Genomic DNA, 21,847 nt, shown 5'->3' with positions numbered 1-21,847 from the left:
CCATTTGCAGCTAAAATTCGTCTCTTTTCATCGCGAAATTAAACGGTATTCCGGACATCTGTGTTGCTGAATCTTTTGCAATTTGTTCAATTAATAATGGAGAAGTCAAAGTAGAAAGATGGAGTTGGGAAGCTTTAGCCTTTAGCCACACAAACACACGGTGATTCCTTGTTTAAAATTCCCAGGAGGTGAAGCTTTACTATGGATCAGAGCAGTCAAGTGAAGCTGGTTCCCGATCACTTGTCAACCTGCAGGTTTCGGTGAGAAAATTGTGTTGAAAATTCGTCTCTTACCGGAGATCTGTGGAGTTTGCGCCGTCCTTGTATCTGCCATGACTTCCCTCAGACACTGGCCTCAAGACACCCGTGGACACACCCATCCGACTATCAGGTACTATTTAATCTCACTAAAACACTAGCAACACAAAAGAAAGATAAGGAATTTCCCAGAATGATCCTAGTAAATGTGTCTAAAAACATCTGAATCCGTGCCAATGCAATCGCCTTTTTTTTTCTAGTCCTTCGCTATCAATATTATCATCCACAAATCTTTCATCCTCGCTCAAATTAATGGGGAAATTGTCGTTTTCTCGGTCCGAATAGCTCTTGCTGCTGGAGGCTCCCATTATAAACACTGTGAGGACGTGAGGAGCCCTCAGCCTTGTGACGTCATCGTCTGCGACTTCCGGTAAAAGCAAAGCTTTTTTATCAGCACCAAAAGTTGCGAACTTTATCGTGGATGTTCTCTACTAAATCCTTTCAGCAAAAATATGGCAATATCGCGAAATGATCAAGTATGACACATAGAATGGACCTGCTATCCCCTTTAAATAAGAAAATCTCATTTCAGTAGGCCTTTAATAAGTCCTTAATAAGGAGTAACTAAGAGCCAATATGTTACTAATGTGCATGTTAATAAGCAACTAATTAATGGTGAATATTTCCCCCTCACTAAAGTGTTACCAAAAATATGTAACCAAAAAAATTGTGGTCGTCAACAACCAGTTAACATTTCTATAATCTGTCTGAGGTTCCAGCATGAAACACCAAATAAGGCCGTCCGAGCCCCACTTAGGTTGTGCAAGGTTGCCAGAATAAAGCTCATTGTTTGACCGCAGGCTGCCTGCATGAATACAGGACCTGCTCGCTCACTTTACCCCACCGTTTGTCAGGCTATTTGGCAAGTCCCCAAACGTGTGTCCGCCAAACAGACTTGTGTCCAGAAGGTGGCTAACAGGATGAGGCCGGGCAGCCACGTGGGTCCCCGAGAGGGATTACGGGGAGTGAGAAGAAGGTAAAGCGATTAGACCCTAAACAGAATCTGCTGTTTTAACCTCATCACTGCAGGCACTCTGACAGCACACGGTGTCCAACATTCTCCCACCCCGTCTCTCCTCTTCCTCTTTCTCCCGCCCCTGGCTCCCTCTGCTCGCCCATCCATGAAGCCGTCCACTGGGATCCAACAAGGACGCCCTGGAACTTATCAGCAGCGATGAGGAAACTTGTCCTCACTCTGCCGGTGGACTCCACATAAAGTCATCCTGGATTTATCTATTCATTGTTTACTTTACAAATGACCACCTAAACGGGGAGGACCTTGTTAACTGACCCACCATGCTTTTCAAGTTAGGACTATTCTTCTTCATGTTGTGTCTGCACGGCCTCCAAGCAAGTCAAGTCAAAGGTAAGACTGCGTTTGCTATTTTGTGGCTTAAAGGCAGCAAACTTTCCAAATTATTTCTGAGGTGCATCTGCCCAATCTAATAAAATACAATAATTTGTAAAAACAATAAAAGCTCAGTTTAGTGACTTTTCACGCAGTCAGAAATAGTTTTCTATATGACAAGGAATGTCTCATCATTATCCTGTTTTTTCCAGCACATATAAAGATAGCAGAGCCTTGTAATCGGTAAAAAAATGGTTATGATAATAAGAAAAACATAATGAATACAGTGCAAGAAAAAAAGGCGTATTATATAAGCGTATCCTCATAATGACTTGATCCTATTTTTCATTTTTTTTCTAAGTAAAATCCCCAAAAATGTGCAGTAAGCAATTTATTATAATTAGAATAATTTCAGTATCTGATCCATGAAGAATGAATTTAACAATTATTGTGGTTGGTAGTTATTTACCGTAATTATTGTTGTTACTTATAGTTAATACCAGTGCTTATAGTAATTACGAAAAAAAACAACAATAAATGCTTCCTGGGTGCTGCTATTCGATACAAAAATACATGTATGAAAAATGTATTTCTATTAAAAAAACATTTAAAACATGTTAATGATGTGTATATTTTTATTGTTTTTTTTTAAATTTTGATTAATTAATTAATTATACTTTTTTTGGTTTTATTTACAAACATTTTTAATATCCTCAACCATTGTACAGTGTAAACATGTTGATGTTAATAGCAAAAGGTAATAATAATAATAATAATAAAAAAATATATAAATAAATGGTGATGAAAAATGGTTATGATAATAAGAAAAAATACTGAATACATTGCAAGGAAAAAAGGCGTATTATATAAGCGTATCCTCATAATGACTTAATCCGATTTTTTATTTTTTTCTCAAAGTAAAATCCCCAAAAATGTGCAGTAAGCAATTTATTATAATTAGAATAATTTCAGTATCTCATCCATGAAGAATTAATTTAACAATTATTGTGGTTGGTAGTTATTTACCGTAATTATTGTTGTTACTTATAGTTAATACCAGTGCTTATAGTAATTACGAAAAAAAAAACACAATAAATGCTTCCTGGGTGCTGCTATTCGATACAAAAATACATGTATAAAAAATGTATTTCTATTAAAAAAACATTTAAAACATGTTAATGATGTGTATATTTTTATTGTTTTTATTTTTATTTTGATTAATTAATTAATTATAATTTTTTTGGTTTTATTTACAAACATTTTTAATATCCTCAACCATTGTACAGTGTAAACATGTTGATGTTAATAGCAAAAGGTAATAATAATAATAATAATAAAAAAATATATAAATAAATGGTGATGAAAAATGGTTATGATAAGAAGAAAAAATACTGAATACATTGCAAGGAAAAAAGGCGTATTATATAAGCGTATCCTCATAATGACTTGATCCGATTTTCTTTTTTTTTCAAAGTAAAATCCCCAAAAATGTGCAGTAAGCAATTTATTTTAATTAGAATAATTTCAGTATCTGATTCATGAAGAATGAATTTAATAATTATTGTGGTTGTTAGTTACTTACCGTAATTATTGTTGTTATTTATAGTTAATACCAATGCTTATAGTAATTACGAAAAAAACAACAACAATACATGCTTCCTGGGTGCTGCTATTCGATACAAACATACATGTATAAAAAATGTATTTCTATTAAAGAAACATTTAAAACATGTTAATGGTGTGTGTGTATATATATATATATATATATATATATATATATATATATATATATATATATATATATATAATTATTTTTTTTTTACATTTTGAATAATTAATTAATTATAATTTTTGGGGTTTTATTTACAAACATTTTTAACATCCTCAACATGCTGATGTTAATAGAAAAAGGTAATAATAATAATAAATAAATCAGTGAAAAATGGTTATGATAATAAGAAAAAAATATTGAATACATTGCAAAGAAAAAAAGGTGTATTATATAAGCGTATCATCATAATGACTTGATCCGATTTTTGAATTTTTTTTTCAAAGTAAAAATTGACTTAATCCAAAAAATATATTATAAGCAATTTATTGTAATTAGAACCATTTCAGTATCTGATCCAAAAAGTATGAATTTAACAATTATTGTGGTTGGTAGTTATTTACCGGAATTATTGTTGTTATCAATAGTTAATACCAATGCTTATAATATAAAGCGAATACAAAACAATACATGCTTCTTGGGTGCTATTGGATACAAACATGCATATATAACAATTGCATTGGTATTAAAAAACACATTTATGTTATTTATGTGTATATTTTTATTATTTTTCTAATTTTAATTAAGTGATTAATTATATATGGTTTTTGTTTTTACAAACATTTTTAACATCCTCAACCATTCTACAGTGTGAACATGTTGATGTTAATAGCAAAAGGTAATACTACTAACAACAATAAATAAATTAGACATGCACCTGGGGATAGGTTGATTGGCAACACTAAATTGGCCCGAGTGTGTGAATGTGAGTGTGAATGTTGTCTGTCTATCTATATTGGCCCTGCGATGAGGTAGCGACTTGTCCAGGGTGTACTCCGCCTTCCGCCCGATTGTAGCTGAGATAGGCACCAGCGCCCCCCGCGACCCCAAAATGGAATAAGCGGTAGAAAATGAATGGATGGATGGACAATTATCAGTCATCCAACCGATTTATTTTTAATGGTATTACTTATATAGTTTATTGTGAATACATTGAAAACAGGAAGTGAACAAACGTTTTAGCAACTGCTCTGTGAAGGAAAAGAGGTAGGATTAAATAAGCTTTGCTTCTTCCTACTCCTTTTCGAACATGTCAAATAGACCAACTGGAAATTGTGATGTATCATGTTGTATGCATGCATGTTCGAAATGAACACAAATTCAAACTCAGGGATATTATGAAACACTTGAAATATAAGAAAAAAATCACATTAATAATCTAAAAAAAAAACAACGATCCATTAAGCATCAGTTTTAAGGAGATGGGAGTCTAAAAAAATGTGTTTAAAATCTAACTAAGGGAGATCAGAGGCAGGAAAATATTAGAAACCCTGCAATGCTTTGGGGCGGTATAGCTCGGTTGATAGTGTGGCCGTGCCAGCAACTTGAGGTTTCGAGGTTCGATCCCCGCTTCCGCCGTCCTTGTCACAGCCGTTGTGTCCTTGGGCAAGACACTTTTACCCACCTGCTCCCAGTGCCACCCACACTGCTTTAAATGTAACTTAGATATTGGGTTTCACTATGGAAAAGCGCTGTATAAATATAATTCACTTCACAATCACAAAAATAGTAAACATGTTGTTAAACTGATACCTTTCAAAATGAACAGTATTATTTTTGTGAAGGCATTTTACAAATATATAATTGTTGGATTATAATGTGCAGGCATACCTAATAAAGTAGCAATTGAGTGACTACAATAACTTGTCATCTCAAAGGGCCAACAGTGCAGAATTCAAAGACAAAATTATCATTTGAGGCGGAAGGCGGCGTACACCCTGTCCAAAGGCAAAACCCGGTAACTCAATTTTGGTCAAAACTGAGCTGATAATAATTTTGGAGTTCCTAGGTGATATGCTTTACATTAGCGTATGCGATACTGTAATTTGTTCCGTAAGTAAGCTGTTACGCGCATGGCAGGACCTAGCAACTACCACATAACCGCGTAGATACAACAGAAAAACCTAGTATCTCAAGGGACCAATCGGAGCTTCTTTGTCAGTTGCCTTATTGTCTTTAATGAGACATTTACACGAATGGGGGCCGGCGGTCAACCTGATTATGTGATATTATGGCACGAGGGGATATTTGGAAGATTGGCCCAGGATGTTGCAAGCACCTTCATTAAATGTATTGTTCTTGATTCTTCCCCTTGCATACTCTTTTGGGCAGATAACTGTGGAGGTCAAAATAAAAACTGGACGCTCTACACGGCTCTTGCCCAATGTGCAAACCCAGAATGGGGCCCACCCGAGATTGTGATAAAATATCTGGAGAAAGGGCACACGTTCATGAGAGCAGATTCAATCCATGGCTCAATCGGCAAGAAAATGTAAAGCTCAAGAAAACATCTATACGTTTGATGACTTTGTAGATCTTTGTAAGACAGCATCAAGATAGACTGGTTTTACTTTGTTTTCTCAAAATCAGCTAGAAGTGAGTTACTAGGTTTTGCCTTTGGACGGGAGAAGTCGCCACCTCATCGCAGGGCCAACAGATAGACAGTTGTTGTGGTTGGCAATTAGGGACAGATGAGACAACCACAGATAAGTGAGGAGAATAGTGCTCATAGCAGGGGGGAAGTAACGGTTTAACATGCCAACAAAGGAAGTGGAACCAAGAAAATAGGAGCGCTAACAGGAAATTATACAAAAAACAAAAACAAATAACAAAGTCCAAATCATCACAATGCCTTCTTAGGGAATTTTGTGACAGTCAGGTTGAACAGACTCAATAATTTAAATCCTTCCATCAGTCCTTTCATCCTTTTTCTACATCCTATCTCAGCTGCATTCGGGCGGAAGGCGGCGTACACCCTGGAAAAGTCGCCATCACATCACAGGGCCAACACAGATAGACAGACAACATTCATACTCACATTCACACACTAGGGCCAATTTAGTGTTGCCAATCAACCTATCCCCAGGTGGACCCCGACTTAAACAAGTTGAAAAACGTATTCGGGTGTTACAGATTAGTGGTCAATTGTACGGAATTTGTACTGTACTGTGCAATCTACTAATAAAAGTCTCAATCAATCAATAAATGCATGTATTTGGCGGTGGGAGGAAGCCGGAGTACCCACAGGGAACCCATGCAGTCATAGGGAGGACATACAAACTCCACACCGAATGATCGAACCCGGGACATTCTTATCGTGAGGCGCACGCTCTAACCCCTGTCGCACCGTGCTGCCCGTAGGTCGAAGTTGTTCGACCAAAAACTCGGCTGACGGGTGCGACGCCCAAAAATAATAATGTGATAACATCCAGTGTCTTCATCGGCGTGATGTGCGCCGTTTGAGCTCATTATGCCAAAGGAAACAAAAGCCATTCTGTTCCCCGCCGTCGCAGGACGCTAATCTCTTCTGGCTCGTAACTCTGCCGCGAGGCCTCGTGCGCCTGCGCCGGCCATTAAGGTCGGGGCGATCCCTCCTCCCCTTCTGCTGGCGTCCCCGTGGCTATGCATGTGCATGTGCACGTCAGCTTTTCAAAAAACAAACTTGTTGTCTCGATGGCGACCACCGGAGCCAAAAAAGCCGCGTCACAATCCTCTCATTCTTTGCAAATTCTTGATTTCAGGCCAGATTTGGGTTGTAACACAACAATATGATTAGGGCAGGCAAGTTCGGTCCCTGCTTACAGTCACAGGCAGTGCCACGTAATCGTATTTCTCCTTCCTTTGCAGACAGGAAGCACATCGTGTCAAGGCCGCCTCACAATACAACACAGTTAGCGGTAGTAATGAATGAAGACACGTTCTTGCCGCCACAAAAGGCGGCCGTCCCCCCGCATAATAAGTCAGAGGTGCGGCATTGACTCGCTCGCTGCGCCACGTGATTATGTGGGAATCTGAAGGTCTCGCGTTGGCGTACTGACAGTCGATGCTCGCCAAGGACGACCCGCACACAAAAAAAATGGTCATAATGCAACATATCACTACAGGCCACTTTTTGAAAACATAACTATTTTTCAATCCGATCCCATTTTCACGGATATATTCATCATGTACTCAGCAGCTCTGTGCAAAAGTCTTCCTCTGATTTGTTGCTTCAGCAACAATTGAATAGACTTCCTGTCGGTCTCTTTAGAATAGAGATGGGAACTTCATTTTTGTTCCCAAATTTGTCCCGATACCAATATTTTGGTACCGGTACCAAAATTATTTTGATACTTTTCGGCACTTTTCTAAATAAAGTGGAGCACAAAAAACTGCATTATTGGCTTAATTTTACCAAAACATCTTACGGTACATTAAACATATGTTTCTTATTGCAAGTTTGTCCTTAAATAAAATAGTGAACATACAAGACAACTTATCCTTTAGTAGTAACTAAACAAACAAAGGCTCCTAATTTAGTCATATTCAGTAACATATTGTGTCATTATTTTGTCAAAATTATTAAGGACAACTGGTAGAACATGAATTATTAATTTACTGTTAATCATCATCATCATCAATCTGTATTTAAGATCCAATAAACATATAAAAACACAATACAAACTATTAAAAACAAAACAAAACACTAAAACATTAAAAAAACTCAACAATAAAAAGAAACTTAAAGCCCAAATGTCAGTTTCTAACATACAAACGTGTGCCAATGGTTCCACAGTCCAGATGAGTATCTAACAGAACTGCAGCCAGGGTTCGTTAACACGGTGATTATGTCATTTTCAGACTCAGATGCCCTACACATAAACTTATACATAAGGTTGCGTAGCAACGCTGAGAAAGTGGGCACCCCAACACTAACAAACATCTGGATTGCACTGGCGCTTCTTGAAATTCCCAGGAGAAGCCTCATACAATCATTATAAGCAACCTGCAGCTTCTGAAAGCTTTTCTGCTTATACTTTACCCACAGGGGCGCAGTATACAAAGGAGTGCAATAGGCTCTAAATAAGTTGATCTTTACATCTGTTGTACAATAATACAATTTCTTTCTCAGCATGTTGGCTTGGGCAAACAGCATACGCCGCTGTCTGTATAGGTCATCATCATCACCCAATAGATCAGTAATGATGTGCCCCAGATACTTAGTTTTATGACACACACTCAGCACCTGTCCTGACATATACAATGAAGGAAAAGAGAGATCCTTGTCTTCTCTTGTTCTACATATCCTGATGACACTCTTTTTCGCATTATATTTCATATCATATTTTAAACCATAATCTGTACATATATTCAGCAGCTGTTGAAAGCCAGCAAGTAATATATGCTTACTTTCTCTTTTAACATGCTGTATCTAAACTTCTGTTAAAATGTAATAATCACTTATTTTTCTCTTGTTTGGATTTTTTACATTAGTTTTGGATGATACCACAAATTTGGGTATCAATCCGATACCAAGTAGTTACAAGATGATACATTGGTCATATTCAAAGTCCTCATGTGTCCAGGGATGTATTTTCTGAGTTTATAAACATAATATTCATTTAAAAAAACGAAGGAAAATGTGGTGATGTCAAAAATATCGACATAATCATAGTAGTATCGACTAGATACGCTCCTGTACTTGATATCATTACAGTGGATGTTAGGTGTAGCTCAGTGACGTGGTGTGAGGGGAGGCAAGTGAGGCAGTGCCTCACCTGGCCAGGGGCGCCGAAAAGGGGGTGTAAAGGAGACAGATTCTAGGGGCCTATGATGGAGGGGGGCCCAGAGAGGCCCCCCACTTGTATGTAAAATAGCATCAAAAAATGTTGCCGCTGTGTTGGGGGCCCTGTAAAGATTCTTTTCATGGGGCCCAAAATCCCTAGCGGCACCCCTGCACCTGCCACCAGGTGGCTTAACCATGAGATGTTCCAAAACGAAGTAATAAAATAAAATAAGTTTGAATATTTCTCTTTTGGTTTATGCTTTCTCTGTGATTTTGGTGTGGTTCCTGTATATTATGATAATATTCATGGTCAAAATCACGGAAATTCCATGTTTCCTGATCAAAACAATGCAGCAGATTAGAAGTGAGGCAGACACAGGCGGTGCCTCCACGGCTACACACAATGTGAATTGGGCGTGTGCGTGCGAGGGGGCGCATGCTTGTTGCCATGTGGAAAAGGCAGGTCTTGAGGCAACAAGTACCTCTGCCTCAAGGTCGGGGGCGACACATTGTCAACTTGCAGTTCAATGCCTCAGCAGTACTCTGACTTGCCACACTGGGAGAAGTGGGGGCGCTCAAGCTAACAGACACAGGTCTCTCCAGCGGGAGCCACCATTTTTACATTTTCTTTTTTTCTTAACTGTATTTATAACAAACATGGCATTTTTATTCGAGTAAGCCAGCGTTTGTGGGTGTTTTTTGTCAGATGCAAAAATATTGTTTAATTTCTTGGAATGAAATTGAATTAAATTAATGTTTCTGCCAATATAGAAGATTATATACTGTATCCAAAATGAAACACTTCTCTAAACTGGACTTAAAGAGAAAATGAATGCGATCATACAAAGTACGTTTTCATGGAGGATAGCTATTGCTGCTTCAGATACAAATACAGAAAGGTAAAATACACTCACAATACTTGATTTATTTTGTTAAAAGCAAATGGGACCAAAAAGTATTTAATAACAACTTTATCAAATAGCTTTTGGACCCATTTATCATATCATAATATCCTTTTTAATAACGTTTTTATAAAAGCGAATAACTTTTTTCCCTGTAACTCTAATGTCCAACCTAAATCAACAATGACTAGAGCTGCACACATGTATGCCTCACCTGGTGTTTAGTTCACAGCACGTCACTAGTGTAGATCCACCCATGGCGTTTGTTTACATGTTGATGCCGGTGAACTACGGTGTGTAGTGAAGCATGTTCAGTTATTCCTCGTCCTGCAGGGATGATACTTGTAAGAAACGTACTTTATTTGTCGCCATGGACGCGAGGATTAGTGAATTAGAAGTAGGCTGGACTTTAGCCGCTAGCTAGCTAGCCATGTCTTAAAAAAACCTCTTCCTGAGGGCGTTTCTGTCACGTGGGGGGTCACAGCTCCCTGCGGGTTGTTCCTCCCAGGTGCAGACGGACAACTGAGGACGACAGCGTGAGGTAGGAACATGATTTAATCACAACAACTTGAACAAGTGCCAAAACAGGAAACAAGCCGACGGAACAATTTGCCTATCGCACTTGAAGCTAAGGCTACCACTTAGCATAGGCATAAGACAAGGAAAACTGACGTAACTTGTTGCATGAAGCAAACAATGAAGCCAGGCCGACTGACTGTCTGTTCTTCGTTCTCCTGCTTAATCTCTGTTATGTTTTTGGACATTACTACTTACCGTAGTTTTGAAGCAATACATGATGGGAATCAGGATGTTGTGTGTCAGTGTATTAATGTACCGGCTGGAATAAACACACGCTGAGAAATAGCTCTTTGCCTGCCTACTTTATGGGATATAGATAAATCTATGGATAACAGAGACATATGTAATAGTCTCCTTCTTGTTGTGTGTGCAGTTGCGCACTGAGCTCCAAAAGCCATAGATGTTATAACGTGACTGGGCCTGCACGTTGTTTATAAGGAGGAAAAGCGGATGTGACGACAGGCTGTCCTCACTCAGGTCCAGGTGGAAATCGTGAGAAACTCGGGAGAATGGTTGTCACGGGAGATTTTCGGGAGAGGCACTGAAATTCGGGAGGGTTAGCAAGTATGGCAAAGGCAGGCGTAAATAGTCACTCTGATTAGTACTTGGAAAAAAGGTGAGCATCCCGAGCACCAATAGAAGACAGGTGGAAACAATAAGCACCCATGGTAACTAAAAACAAACACGGGTGCACAAAAACAGGAAATAAGGGAGTCCAAAAATAACAGAATATAACAAAAACATGATCCTGGCCATGGATCATGACAGTTTCAGTGTTATTACTTCATCTTTATCTATAGTTTTTAAGCCAAAATGCGTCCGTTCTCCCTTTTCTGTCTACACACTGTGTCTGTTTGTAAGTACTCTATGATTGTGCGCTGCCGAACACTCTCCAATGCTCGTAAACCAGCAATGACTCGACGTGATGACGACGACACAGGCGCGGTGGGGGTGGAGGACCGGTACTTTTCAGAGGCGGTATAGCACCGAATAGGATTCATTAGTATTGCTGTACTATAGTAACACCGGTATACTGTACAGTTAGGTAATCGTTCGTTTTGTTGAACTCATAATGCAACTTGGAAAAGAAGGGCAAAGGAGAGTTGGTTGGAAGCAAAACTGTGAGTGGAATTCTCACTAAAAGTCTCCAACCTCCATTCATTCTAATAAATGGTTGTTTTTTTATAGATCCCATACATTGCGACGAAAACGCTGCACGCAATATTTATCAATCATCAATCAATGTTTACGGCTTCACGGTGGCAGAAGGGTTAGTGCGTCTGCCTCACAATACGAAGGTCCTGCAGTCCTGGGTTCAAATCCAGGCTCGGGATCTTTCTGTGTGGAGTTTGCATGTCCTCCCCGTGAATGCGTGGGTTCCCTCCGGGTACTCCGGCTTCCTCCCACTTCCAAAGACATGCACCTGGGGATAGGTTGATTGGCAACACTAAATTGGCCCTAGTGTGTGAATGTGAGTGTGAATGTTGTCTGTCTTTCTGTGTTGGCCCTGCGATGAGGTGGCGACTTGTCCAGGGTGTACCCCGCCTTCCGCCCGATTGTAGCTGAGATAGGCGCCAGCGCCCCCCGCGACCCCAAAAGTGAATAAGCGGTAGAAAATGGATGGATGGATGGCAATCAATGTTTACTTATATAGCCCTAAATCACTAGTGTCTCAAAGGGCTGCACAAACCACAACACAAACCACTACGACATCCTCAGTAGGCTCACATAAGGGCAAGGAAAACTCACACCCAGTGGGACGTCGGTGACAATGATGACTATGCGAACCTTGGAGAGGACGAAAGCAATGGATGTCGAGCGGGTCTAACATGATACTGTGAAAGTTCAATCCATAATGGATCCAAAGCGTATCCAACACAGCAGCGAGAGTCCCGTTCACAGCGGAGCCAGCAGGAAAACATCCCAAGCGGAGGCGGATCAGCAGCGCAGAGATGTCCCCAGCCGATACACAGGCAAGCAGTACATGGCCAACGGATCGGACCGGACCCCCTCGACTAGGGAGAGTGGGACATAGGAGAAAAAGAAAAGAAACGGCAGATCAACTGGTCTAAAAAGGGAGTCTATTTAAAGGCTAGAGTATACAAATGAGTTTTAAGGCGAGACTTAAATGCTTCTACTGAGGTGGCATCTCAAACTGCTACCGGGTACTGGAGCCCGAAATGAAAACACTCTATAGCCCGCAGACTTTTTTTGAGCTTTGGGAATCACTAATAAGCCGCAGTCCTTTGAACGCAGATTTCTTGCCGGGACATATGGTACAATACAATCGGCAAGATAGGATAGAGCTAGACCGTGTAGTATTTTATACGTAAGTAGTAAAACCTTAAAGTCACATCTTAAGTGCACAGGAAGCCAGTGCAGGTGAGCCAGTACAGGCGTAATGTGATCAAACTTTCTTGTTCTTGTCAAAAGTCTAGCAGCCGCATTTTGTACCAACTGTAATCTTTTAATGCTAGACATGGGGAGACCCGAAAATAATACGTTACAGTAATCGAGGCGAGACGTAACAAACGCATGGATAATGATCTCAGCGTCTTTAGTGGACAGAATGGAGCGAATTTTTGTGATATTACGGAGATGAAAGAAGGCCGTTTTAGTAACGCTTTTAATGTGTGACTCAAAGGAGAGAGTTGGGTCGAAGATAATACCCAGATTCTTTACCGAGTCGCCTTGTTTAATTGTTTGGTTGTCAAATGTTAAAGTTGTATTATTAAATAGAGGTCGGTGTCTATCAGGACCGATAATCAGCATTTCCGTTTTTTTGGCATTGAGTTGCAAAAAGTTAGCGGACATCCATTGTTTAATTTCATTAAGACACGCCTCCAGCTGACTACAATCCGGCGTGTTGGTCAGCTTTAGGGGCATGTAGAGTTGGGTGTCATCAGCATAACAGTGAAAGCTAACACCGTATTTGCGTATGATAGATGCGATAGATGTCGAAGATCCACAATAAGGTTGTTTTAATTAAATCAGGATTGTGTAGCACAACTTACACCACCTCACAAATAGAACACAACTGTTGTGCATTCAAGACCCCTCAATTAAAGTTGGAAACGGAAGCGACGCTTGATTTTAAAGATATGGGAGCATTAACCCCCAGTAGATGTACTTGTAATCATATAATGTTAATGATGTATTTGTCCCGGTGTCACATGGTTGTTGTTGGTGTGACCCCAGGATGCAGAGACAGCTGACGACGTGCAGGCATCAGCAGGGGCCAATTTATTTATTTTTTTTGGCATGAAAAAGGGAGGTTTTTTGGGTTGGTGCACTAATTGGAAGTGTATCTTGTGTTGTTTATGTTGATTTAATTAAAAAATTCATAAAAAATTCTTCTGTGGCCCGGTACCAATCGAGCCACGGCCCGGTTCCAGTCCGCGGCCCGGTGGTTGGGGACCACTGCCGTAGACTGATCGCCCGAAGTTGCACTCTAGGGGTCTTTAAGGTTTTCCAGGCCAAGGACCCCCAAACTCTGTTTTTATTTTCCGTAAAAGAGTTTTGAATTAAACAGCTCCTAAAGATACCTTGTTATTGTGCATGAATAATATATTAAAGTATTACAGTATAGTGCCTCTAATACCTATCTTAGACGCTAACATAAAATATTAATATAATTTTTTATGATGTCAAGGTATAGTCAGCAGGGTGTCTACACCACTGCTATTTCTAAACTAAACTAAACTAAACTAAACTAAACTAAACTAAACTAAACTAAACTAAACTAAACTATAGTGCAGTCTGCAGTGATTCTCGAACCGCAGGTATGTCCATCTAGTAGTACGCCAAAGAATCACTTAATTATGTACAGTGTTTTATTTTGTCTATATTCAAACAGCGTGTTACTGTTCAAACTGTGTGTAATATTAAGGTGGCCAAACCCATCCATCCATCCATTTTCTACCGCTTATTCCCTTTCGGGGTCGCGGGGGGCGCTGGCGCCTATCTCAGCTACAATCGGGCGGAAGGCAGGGTACACCCTGGACAAGTCGCCACCTCAGAGGTGGCCAAACATATTAAAAATATTTCATAAAACCTTTGCCTTGGTTTCAAAGTATACTTAGGCCTAATTTACTGTCTGTCATTAGGGTGATACTTGGAGAGCCAAGTTTTTTCTTGTTTTATTTTATTTATTTATTTATTTATTTATATTTTCTTTTTGGGTGAAACAAGTTTGAGAACCACTGCTATGGTGAGTTGGCCGGATCATATATGAATGTGTATGTAGTGTGTTACATTGTTTTTTGGTGCTGTTGATCTAAGACCCGGGATGCAGAGACAGCAGACAATGTACAGTAGTGAAGCACATTTTTTTCGGGAAAATACAAGTAGTCTGAACCTTGTAGCGCAGCAGGGAAGTGCTCAAAAACAAACACGCGTAGTTAAAGTTAAAGTCCCAACGATAGTCACTCACACACTAGATGTGGTGAAATTTTACTCTGCATTTGACCCATCCCCATGTTCACCTCCTGGGAGGTGAGGGGAGCAGTGAGCAGCAGCGGTGGCCGGGCTCGGGAATCATTTTGGTGATTTAACCCCCAATTCCAACCCTTGATGCTGAGTGCCAAGCAGGGAGGCAATGGGTCCCATTTTTATAGTCTTTGGTATGACTCGGCCCAGGGTTTGAACTCAAGTCCTTCCAGTCTAAAAGTAAAACAAAGGATAGTGGCAAGAAAATGCTAAATAAACATGCTTGGAAATCGCAAGCAGGGGACCAAGGTGAATTTAATACAACCCTAATCAACAGCAGAAAACAGGTGCACTGGTAATTTCTACAAAGAAGATGAAAGAATTGGTGACAAACAGGAACAACAAATAAGAGTTTCAAACAGGACCCTTTGGGGCGGTACAGCTCGGTTGGTAGAGTGGCTGTGCCGGCAACTTGAGGGTTCCAGGTTCGATTCCCGCTTCCGCCATCCTAGTCACTGCCGTTGTGTCCTTGGGCAAGACACTTTACCCACCTGCTCCCAGTGCCACCCACACTGGTTTAAATGTAACATAGATATTGGGTTTCACTATGTAAAGTGCTTTGAGTCACTAGAGAAAAGCGCTATATAAATACAATTCACTTCAATTCACTTTGGTGGTCCCGGACCCCATGTTGAAGACTACTGGTGTAATGTATGACCTAAATGTACTTTTTGTACTCATTTTGCAATTTACTGCGATATAAACCGTGTTTTATTTTCAAATGGAACACAACTTTTGGCATTGTCATGGCAACACATGAAACTTACCATGTTATTTACAGTTTGTGAAAATGAGTGATTTACACGTAAAGACCAAAGCATGAAAAGTGCTGCTGACCCAAAGTGTTGTTCAAACACAGCTGACACCACGTGCGGTCTGCTGATTGAACCTTCTCCCTACAGCAGCGTTTTTCAACCTTATTTGAACCAAGGCACATGTTTTTCATTGGAATATTCCGGAGGCACACCACCAGCAGAAATCATTAAAAAATGAAACTCAGTTGACAGTAAAAAGTCGTTGTGGCAATTGTTGGATATGACTTTAAAGCATAACCAAGCATGCGTCACTATAGCTCTTGTCTCAAAGTAGGTGTACTGTCACCACCTGTCACATCACGCCCTGACTTATTTGGACTTTGTTTTGCTGTTTTCCTGTGTGTAGTGTTTTACTTCTTGTCTTGCGCTTCCTATTTTGGTGACTTCTCCTGTTTCGTTGGTATTTTCCTGTCGCAGTTTCATGTCTTCCTTGAGCGCTATTCCCCGCATCTACTTGGTTTTAGCAATCAAAAATATTCAAGATGTTGCTATCCTTCTTTGTGGGGACATTGTTGATTGTCATGTCATGTTCAAATCTACTTTGTGGACGCCATCTTTGCTCAACACGCTGTAAGTCTTTGCTGTCGTCCAGCATTCTGATTTTTGTTTACTTTGCGGCCAGTTCAGTTTTTGTTTTGTTCCCTAAGCTTCAATGCTTTTTCTTTGGGGCACTAACCTTTTGTTTATTTTTTGTTTTAACATTAGATAGCTTTTTACCTGCAACCTGCCTCCCACTGTCGTCTGCAGATTGGAATCACGACAAACCATGTTCCGACATCTATAAAGCAATTATCTACCTGCTGCCACCTACTGATATTGAAGAGTATTGATGAGTTTTTTTCTTGAGCCCTGGTGTGGGATCTGAGCTGGGGATGTTGTTGTGGCTTGTGCAGCCCTTTGAGACACCCGTGATCTAGGGCTATATAAGTAAACATTCATTGATTGATTGAAGAGTATACATTGTTACTCTGCCGATCCCTAGACAGCACCGACACTCAACAACAACACATCATTTGCAGACTATAATTACTGGTTTGCAAAAAATATTTTTACCCCAAATAGGTGGAATTACATATTCTCCCACGGCACACCAGACTGGATCTCAAGGCACACTAGTGTGCCGCAGCACAGTGGTTGAAAAACACTGCCCTACAGAAGATCACGTTGCAAAATTGATCTCTCGCTTTGTGTGACAAAAAAACATTTTTGTTTTTTTTTAAATCCTGCAACGTCTTGTTTGTTGTTAATCCAAGAGGGAGCATGTTTGTTATTTGGGTCTGATTCCTTTTTTTTTTTTAGGAGAGGAAGGGGGTGGCTCATAAATCCTGGCTTATTGTCTTAAGAAGCCTTCTGAGAAATGCCACCTGGCATCACAATGCGAGCTTTTCTTCCCGTCACACAACTCTGGCTGAACGCTGTTTGTTGACTGGCGCAACGTGGAATTGGCCCGGGCTCATACTCACGCACGTGGGCGGCTTGTCGTACCTCAGGCGCGGTTGCATAGGAGTTATTACGTCCTGGTTTTGAAGATCTTTTCAATCTTGGTTGGGTCCAAACATTTTTTGCTATGAGGAAATCCTGCACAAGCTCAGCCATATGCTTTCCAGCGACCTTTGACTCGGGAGTCATTTTTACAAGGGGGGCATGTGAATCTCTGGGCACCCAACGATTCAATCTGATTCTAATTCCGAAACCCAGGGTGCCGATTCGCTTCAGAATCGATTCTTGCTATAACATGTTTCTCCATTCCAGCCAATTCCTGCAATATATTTTTTAGTATGATAATTATAATGAAACTTTTTCAAAACAGGTTACACGTTTGAAAAGCTCATTGTAGTTTCTTGAAGATGGCCTTAAAACATATTTTTTTAAATAGATTCCTACAAAAAAGAAATATTTTTTTTTATACTATGAATTAATTTAAGATAAGAACGTGAATTATTGTTTTTGGTAATTGTTTTACCCCAAAATCTCATATAACTTTATTGTTGTCATTCAGTATATTTAACTATACTCTGTGCTCTATACTCATGCAAAAATATTTGACACATAGACGTATGTACAACCAAATTTTTCCTTTACGCTGTCACGCCAAATTTCTTCCCCACTACAAAAACCTTCCCCCCGGAAGACATTTGGCGTTAATGCTTGAAGGACCCCAATGAGGGTGGAAGGACCTTAAAGCAGCCCACACAGCTGCCTGTTTTGAAAGCATTATAATTGGCTTCATTGTCATTGGTGAAAAATAACGATGAGGAAAAAATATTAGCATTCCAGCATGCTAACCTTTCAATCTATTTTTGCTTCGCTAATTTTGCAGCTGTAACCCTTAAGAGTCATATAACTTGGTATTGTTCTGCTCTCATTGGGGTCCTTCAGGCATTGAAGGGGCTTCTGGAGGGAAGGTTTTTGTAGGGGGAAGAAATTTGGCGTGACAACGCCCTGGGTCTCTAAATTCAATTACCGTATTTCCTTGAATTGCCGCCGGGCGCTAATGAATTCAAAACCTCTTCTCACTCCTGCGCTTACCAAAGGCATGCGGTAAAAGTAAGCATGCGCTAATTATTTAAAAACCTCTTCTCACTCCGGCACTTACCAAAGGTATGCAGTAAAAATTTGAGTGCGATGTAAGCTTGGACCTTAAATCCTACTGAATAGCTCTTAATCTTCTTCCCTTTTTGCGATTTCAAATTACCGGTATTGAAATCAGCCTCCTCCATTTTGAAAATGATGACAAGGGATGTGTCACTCGTGACGTCACGAGTTTGACCAGGCGGTAATACTAAGCATTCGCTAATCATTTTGGGAAAAGAGTTTGACCCGGCAGTAATTCAAGGCAGGCGCATACTATACGCCCTGCGGCAATTCAAGGAAATACGGTAAGTCACTTTGGGAGGAGGATTTAGGAGTGACTCTATCTGAGAAAAGCTGGACAGAGATTTTCAGTAGAGTTCATAAGTCTTTTATTTGTGCCAGACACTGCTTCAGTCAATGCAAGCTAATACATATACAGTAGATTCACTATATTGCCGAAAGTATTTGGCCACCTGCCTTGACTCACATATGAACTTGAAGTGCCATCCCATTCCTAACCCATAGGGTTCAATATGATGTCGGCCCACCTTTTGCAGCTATTAAAGCTTCAACTCTTCTGGGAAGGCTGTCCACAAAGTTGCGGATTGTGTTTATTGGAATTTTCCACCATTCTTCCAAAAGTGCATTGGTGAGGTCACACACTGATGTTGGTCGAGAAAGCCTGGCTCTCAGTCTTCGTTCTAAATCATCCCAAAGGTGTTCCATCAGGTTCAAGTCAGGACTCTGTGCAGGCCAGTCAAGTTCATCCACACCAGACTCTGTCATCCATGTCTTTATGGAACTTGCTTTGTGCCAGTGTGCACAGTCATGCTGGAAGAGGAAGGGGCTCGCTCCAAACTGTTCCCACAAGATTGGGAGCATGGAATTGTACAAAATGTTTTGGTATCCTGGAGCATTCAAAGTTCCTTTCACTGGAACTAAGGTTCAAAGCCCAACTCCTGAGAAACAACCCCTCACCATAAGTCCCCCTCCACCAAATTTAACACAATGCAGTCCGAAATATACCGTTCTTCTGGCAACCTCCAAACCCAGACTCATGCATAAGAGCTTGATTTTATACACCTTTGGCCGGGACACCTGATTCTGATCATTTGAATGGGTGGCCAACAGTTTTGGCAATATAGTGTAAATATATATCCATCCATTTTCTACAGCTTGTCTCGTTCATTTTTTTTTTTTTTTTTTGAAAACAATAATACTGAAACAGCCTGCATCAGAGAAGCACTGATGGAGTATTTCACTCATAACTATCGACATATTTTTGAACGTTTTGGTAGTGTGCAGGTGTTAAAAGGGGAACTTATCACAATTTCCGAAGGGTTAAAACCAATAAAAATCAGTTCCCAGTGGCTTATTTTATTTTTCGAAGTTTTTTTTTAAATTTTACCCATCACGCAATATCCCGGAAAACTGCTTCAAAGTGCCTGATTTAACCGTCGTTATATCCACTCGTCCATTATCCTGTGACGTCACAGCGTGACCATACACAAACAAACATGGCGGATAGCACAGAAAGGTATAGCGATATTAGCTCGGATTCAGACTCGGATTTCAGCGCCGTAAGCGATTGAATAGATTACGCATGTATTGAAACGGATGGTTGGAGTGTGGAGGCAGGTATCGAAAACAAACAGAAGCTTTTGAGCCATATCACGACAGACAGCGGCACGGGAGGAAGCGCGGACGAATTTGGCCGATCGCCTTCTAACCAACGATTGGTGTGTGTTTGTTTGGCATTAAATGTGGGTGGAGGGAAAGGCTGGATTCAAATATAGCTACGAATGAGGCATAATGATGCAATATGTACATACAGCCAGCCTAAATAGCATGTTAGCATCGATTAACTTGCAGTCATGCCGTGAACAAATATGTCTGATTAGCACATTCCACATAAGTCAATAACATCAACAAAACTCACCTTTGTGATTTCGTTGACTTTATCGTTGGAAATGCATCTGCTTTGAGTGTCGCAGGATATCCACACATCTCTGTCGTAGCATAGCTGTCGTCGGTATAGTGTGCAGAACAAACGAGGGACTTTTGGATCTTTTGACCACTGTTGCAACTTGAATCCGTCTCTGTTCGTGTTGTTACACCCTCCGACAACACACCTACGAGGCATGATGTCTTCAAGGTACCGGAAAACATTTGAAAAAACGGAAAATAAGAGAGCTGATTTGACTTGGTGTGTGTAATGTGTTTGAAAAAATGGCGGGTCGCTTCACGATGTCACGTCACGGGTGAAAGGTCATTGTTCCGACAGGCGAACAATTGAAAGGTGTTTAAATCGCCAAATTCACGCTTTTAGAGTTCGGATATCGGTTAAAAAAATATATGGTCTTTTTTCTGCAACATCAAGGTATATATTGACGCTTACATAGGTCTGGTGATAATGTTCCCCTTTAATGCATGTGTTGGTGCTTATTTGTACTCATTTTACATTTCAAGGAGGACAACACAGAATTTAGGCACCCTGCACACAAGTTAGCACACGATATTAAAGGGGAACATTATCACCAGACCTATTAAGCGTCAATATATACCTTGATGGTGCAGAAAAAAGACCATATATTTTTTCAACCGATTTCCGAACTCTTAACGGGTGAATTTTGGCGAATTAAACACCTTTCTGTTTATCGCTCTGGAGGCAATGACGTCAGAATGTGATGTCGCCGAGGTAATACAGCCGCCATTTTCATTTTCAACACATTGTAAACATTGGGTCCCAGCTCTGTATTTTCAGTTTTTTCGACTATTTTTTGGAACCTTGTAGACATCATGCCTCGTCACTGTGTTGTCGGAGGGTGTAACAACACTAACAGGGAGGGATTCAAGTTGCACCACTGGCTCGAAAATGCGAAAGTGTCTGCCGCCAGACCCCCATTGAATGTGCCAGAGTGTCTCCACATTTTACATGCGATGACAGACATAGCACAGAGATGTATGGATAACCTGCAGATGCATTTGCAACGATAAAGTCAACGAAATCACAAAGGTGAGTTTTGTTGATGTTGACTTATGTGCTAATCAGACATATTTGGTCGCGGCGTGACTGCCAGCTAATCGATGCTAACATGCTACGCTAATCGATGTTAACATGCTATTTATCGGCGGTGCTAAAGCAGACATGTCACAGAGATGTATGGATAACCTGCAGATGCATTTGCAACTATATTACGTTTCCTTCCACCCACATTTAATGCGAAAAAAACACTTACCAATCGACGGATTTAAGTTGCTCCAGTGTCACAAGATGCGAAAGTCCTGATCGTTTGGTCTGCACATTTTACCGGCGATGCTAATGCAGCTATTCGGCCATGCTATGGCCATGAATAGCGTCAATAGCTATTCGCTCAATAGATTCAGTTTCTTCTTCAATACTTTCATACTACAACCACCCGTTTCAATACATGCATAATCTGTTGAATCG

The 21,847-nt window shown here is 40.3% G+C and overlaps 1 protein-coding gene across 3 annotated transcripts in view; it reads left to right on the top strand.

Moving 5' to 3' along the window:
- The first annotated feature begins 1,149 nt into the window (after nt 1-1,149).
- Nucleotides 1,150-21,847, top strand: part of impg1b (interphotoreceptor matrix proteoglycan 1b) — an 80,718-nt gene continuing 60,020 nt past the window's right edge. For 2 of the 3 annotated variants that reach the window (XM_061895898.1, XM_061895897.1), the window contains exon 1: nt 1,151-1,683. In XM_061895898.1, the coding sequence (XP_061751882.1) occupies nt 1,614-1,683 (70 nt within the window). In that variant the 5' untranslated portion in view covers nt 1,151-1,613. Of the gene's footprint in view, nt 1,684-21,847 lie in introns of all 3 variants that reach the window. The other variant, XM_061895896.1, reaches the window with a different exon arrangement.

Source organism: Nerophis ophidion, linkage group LG03 (assembly GCF_033978795.1).
Source record: "Nerophis ophidion isolate RoL-2023_Sa linkage group LG03, RoL_Noph_v1.0, whole genome shotgun sequence".
Classification (NCBI taxonomy): domain Eukaryota; kingdom Metazoa; phylum Chordata; class Actinopteri; order Syngnathiformes; family Syngnathidae; genus Nerophis; species Nerophis ophidion.
Note: the sequence above shows the minus strand (reverse complement) of the source record. Positions and strands in the feature narration are given on the sequence as shown.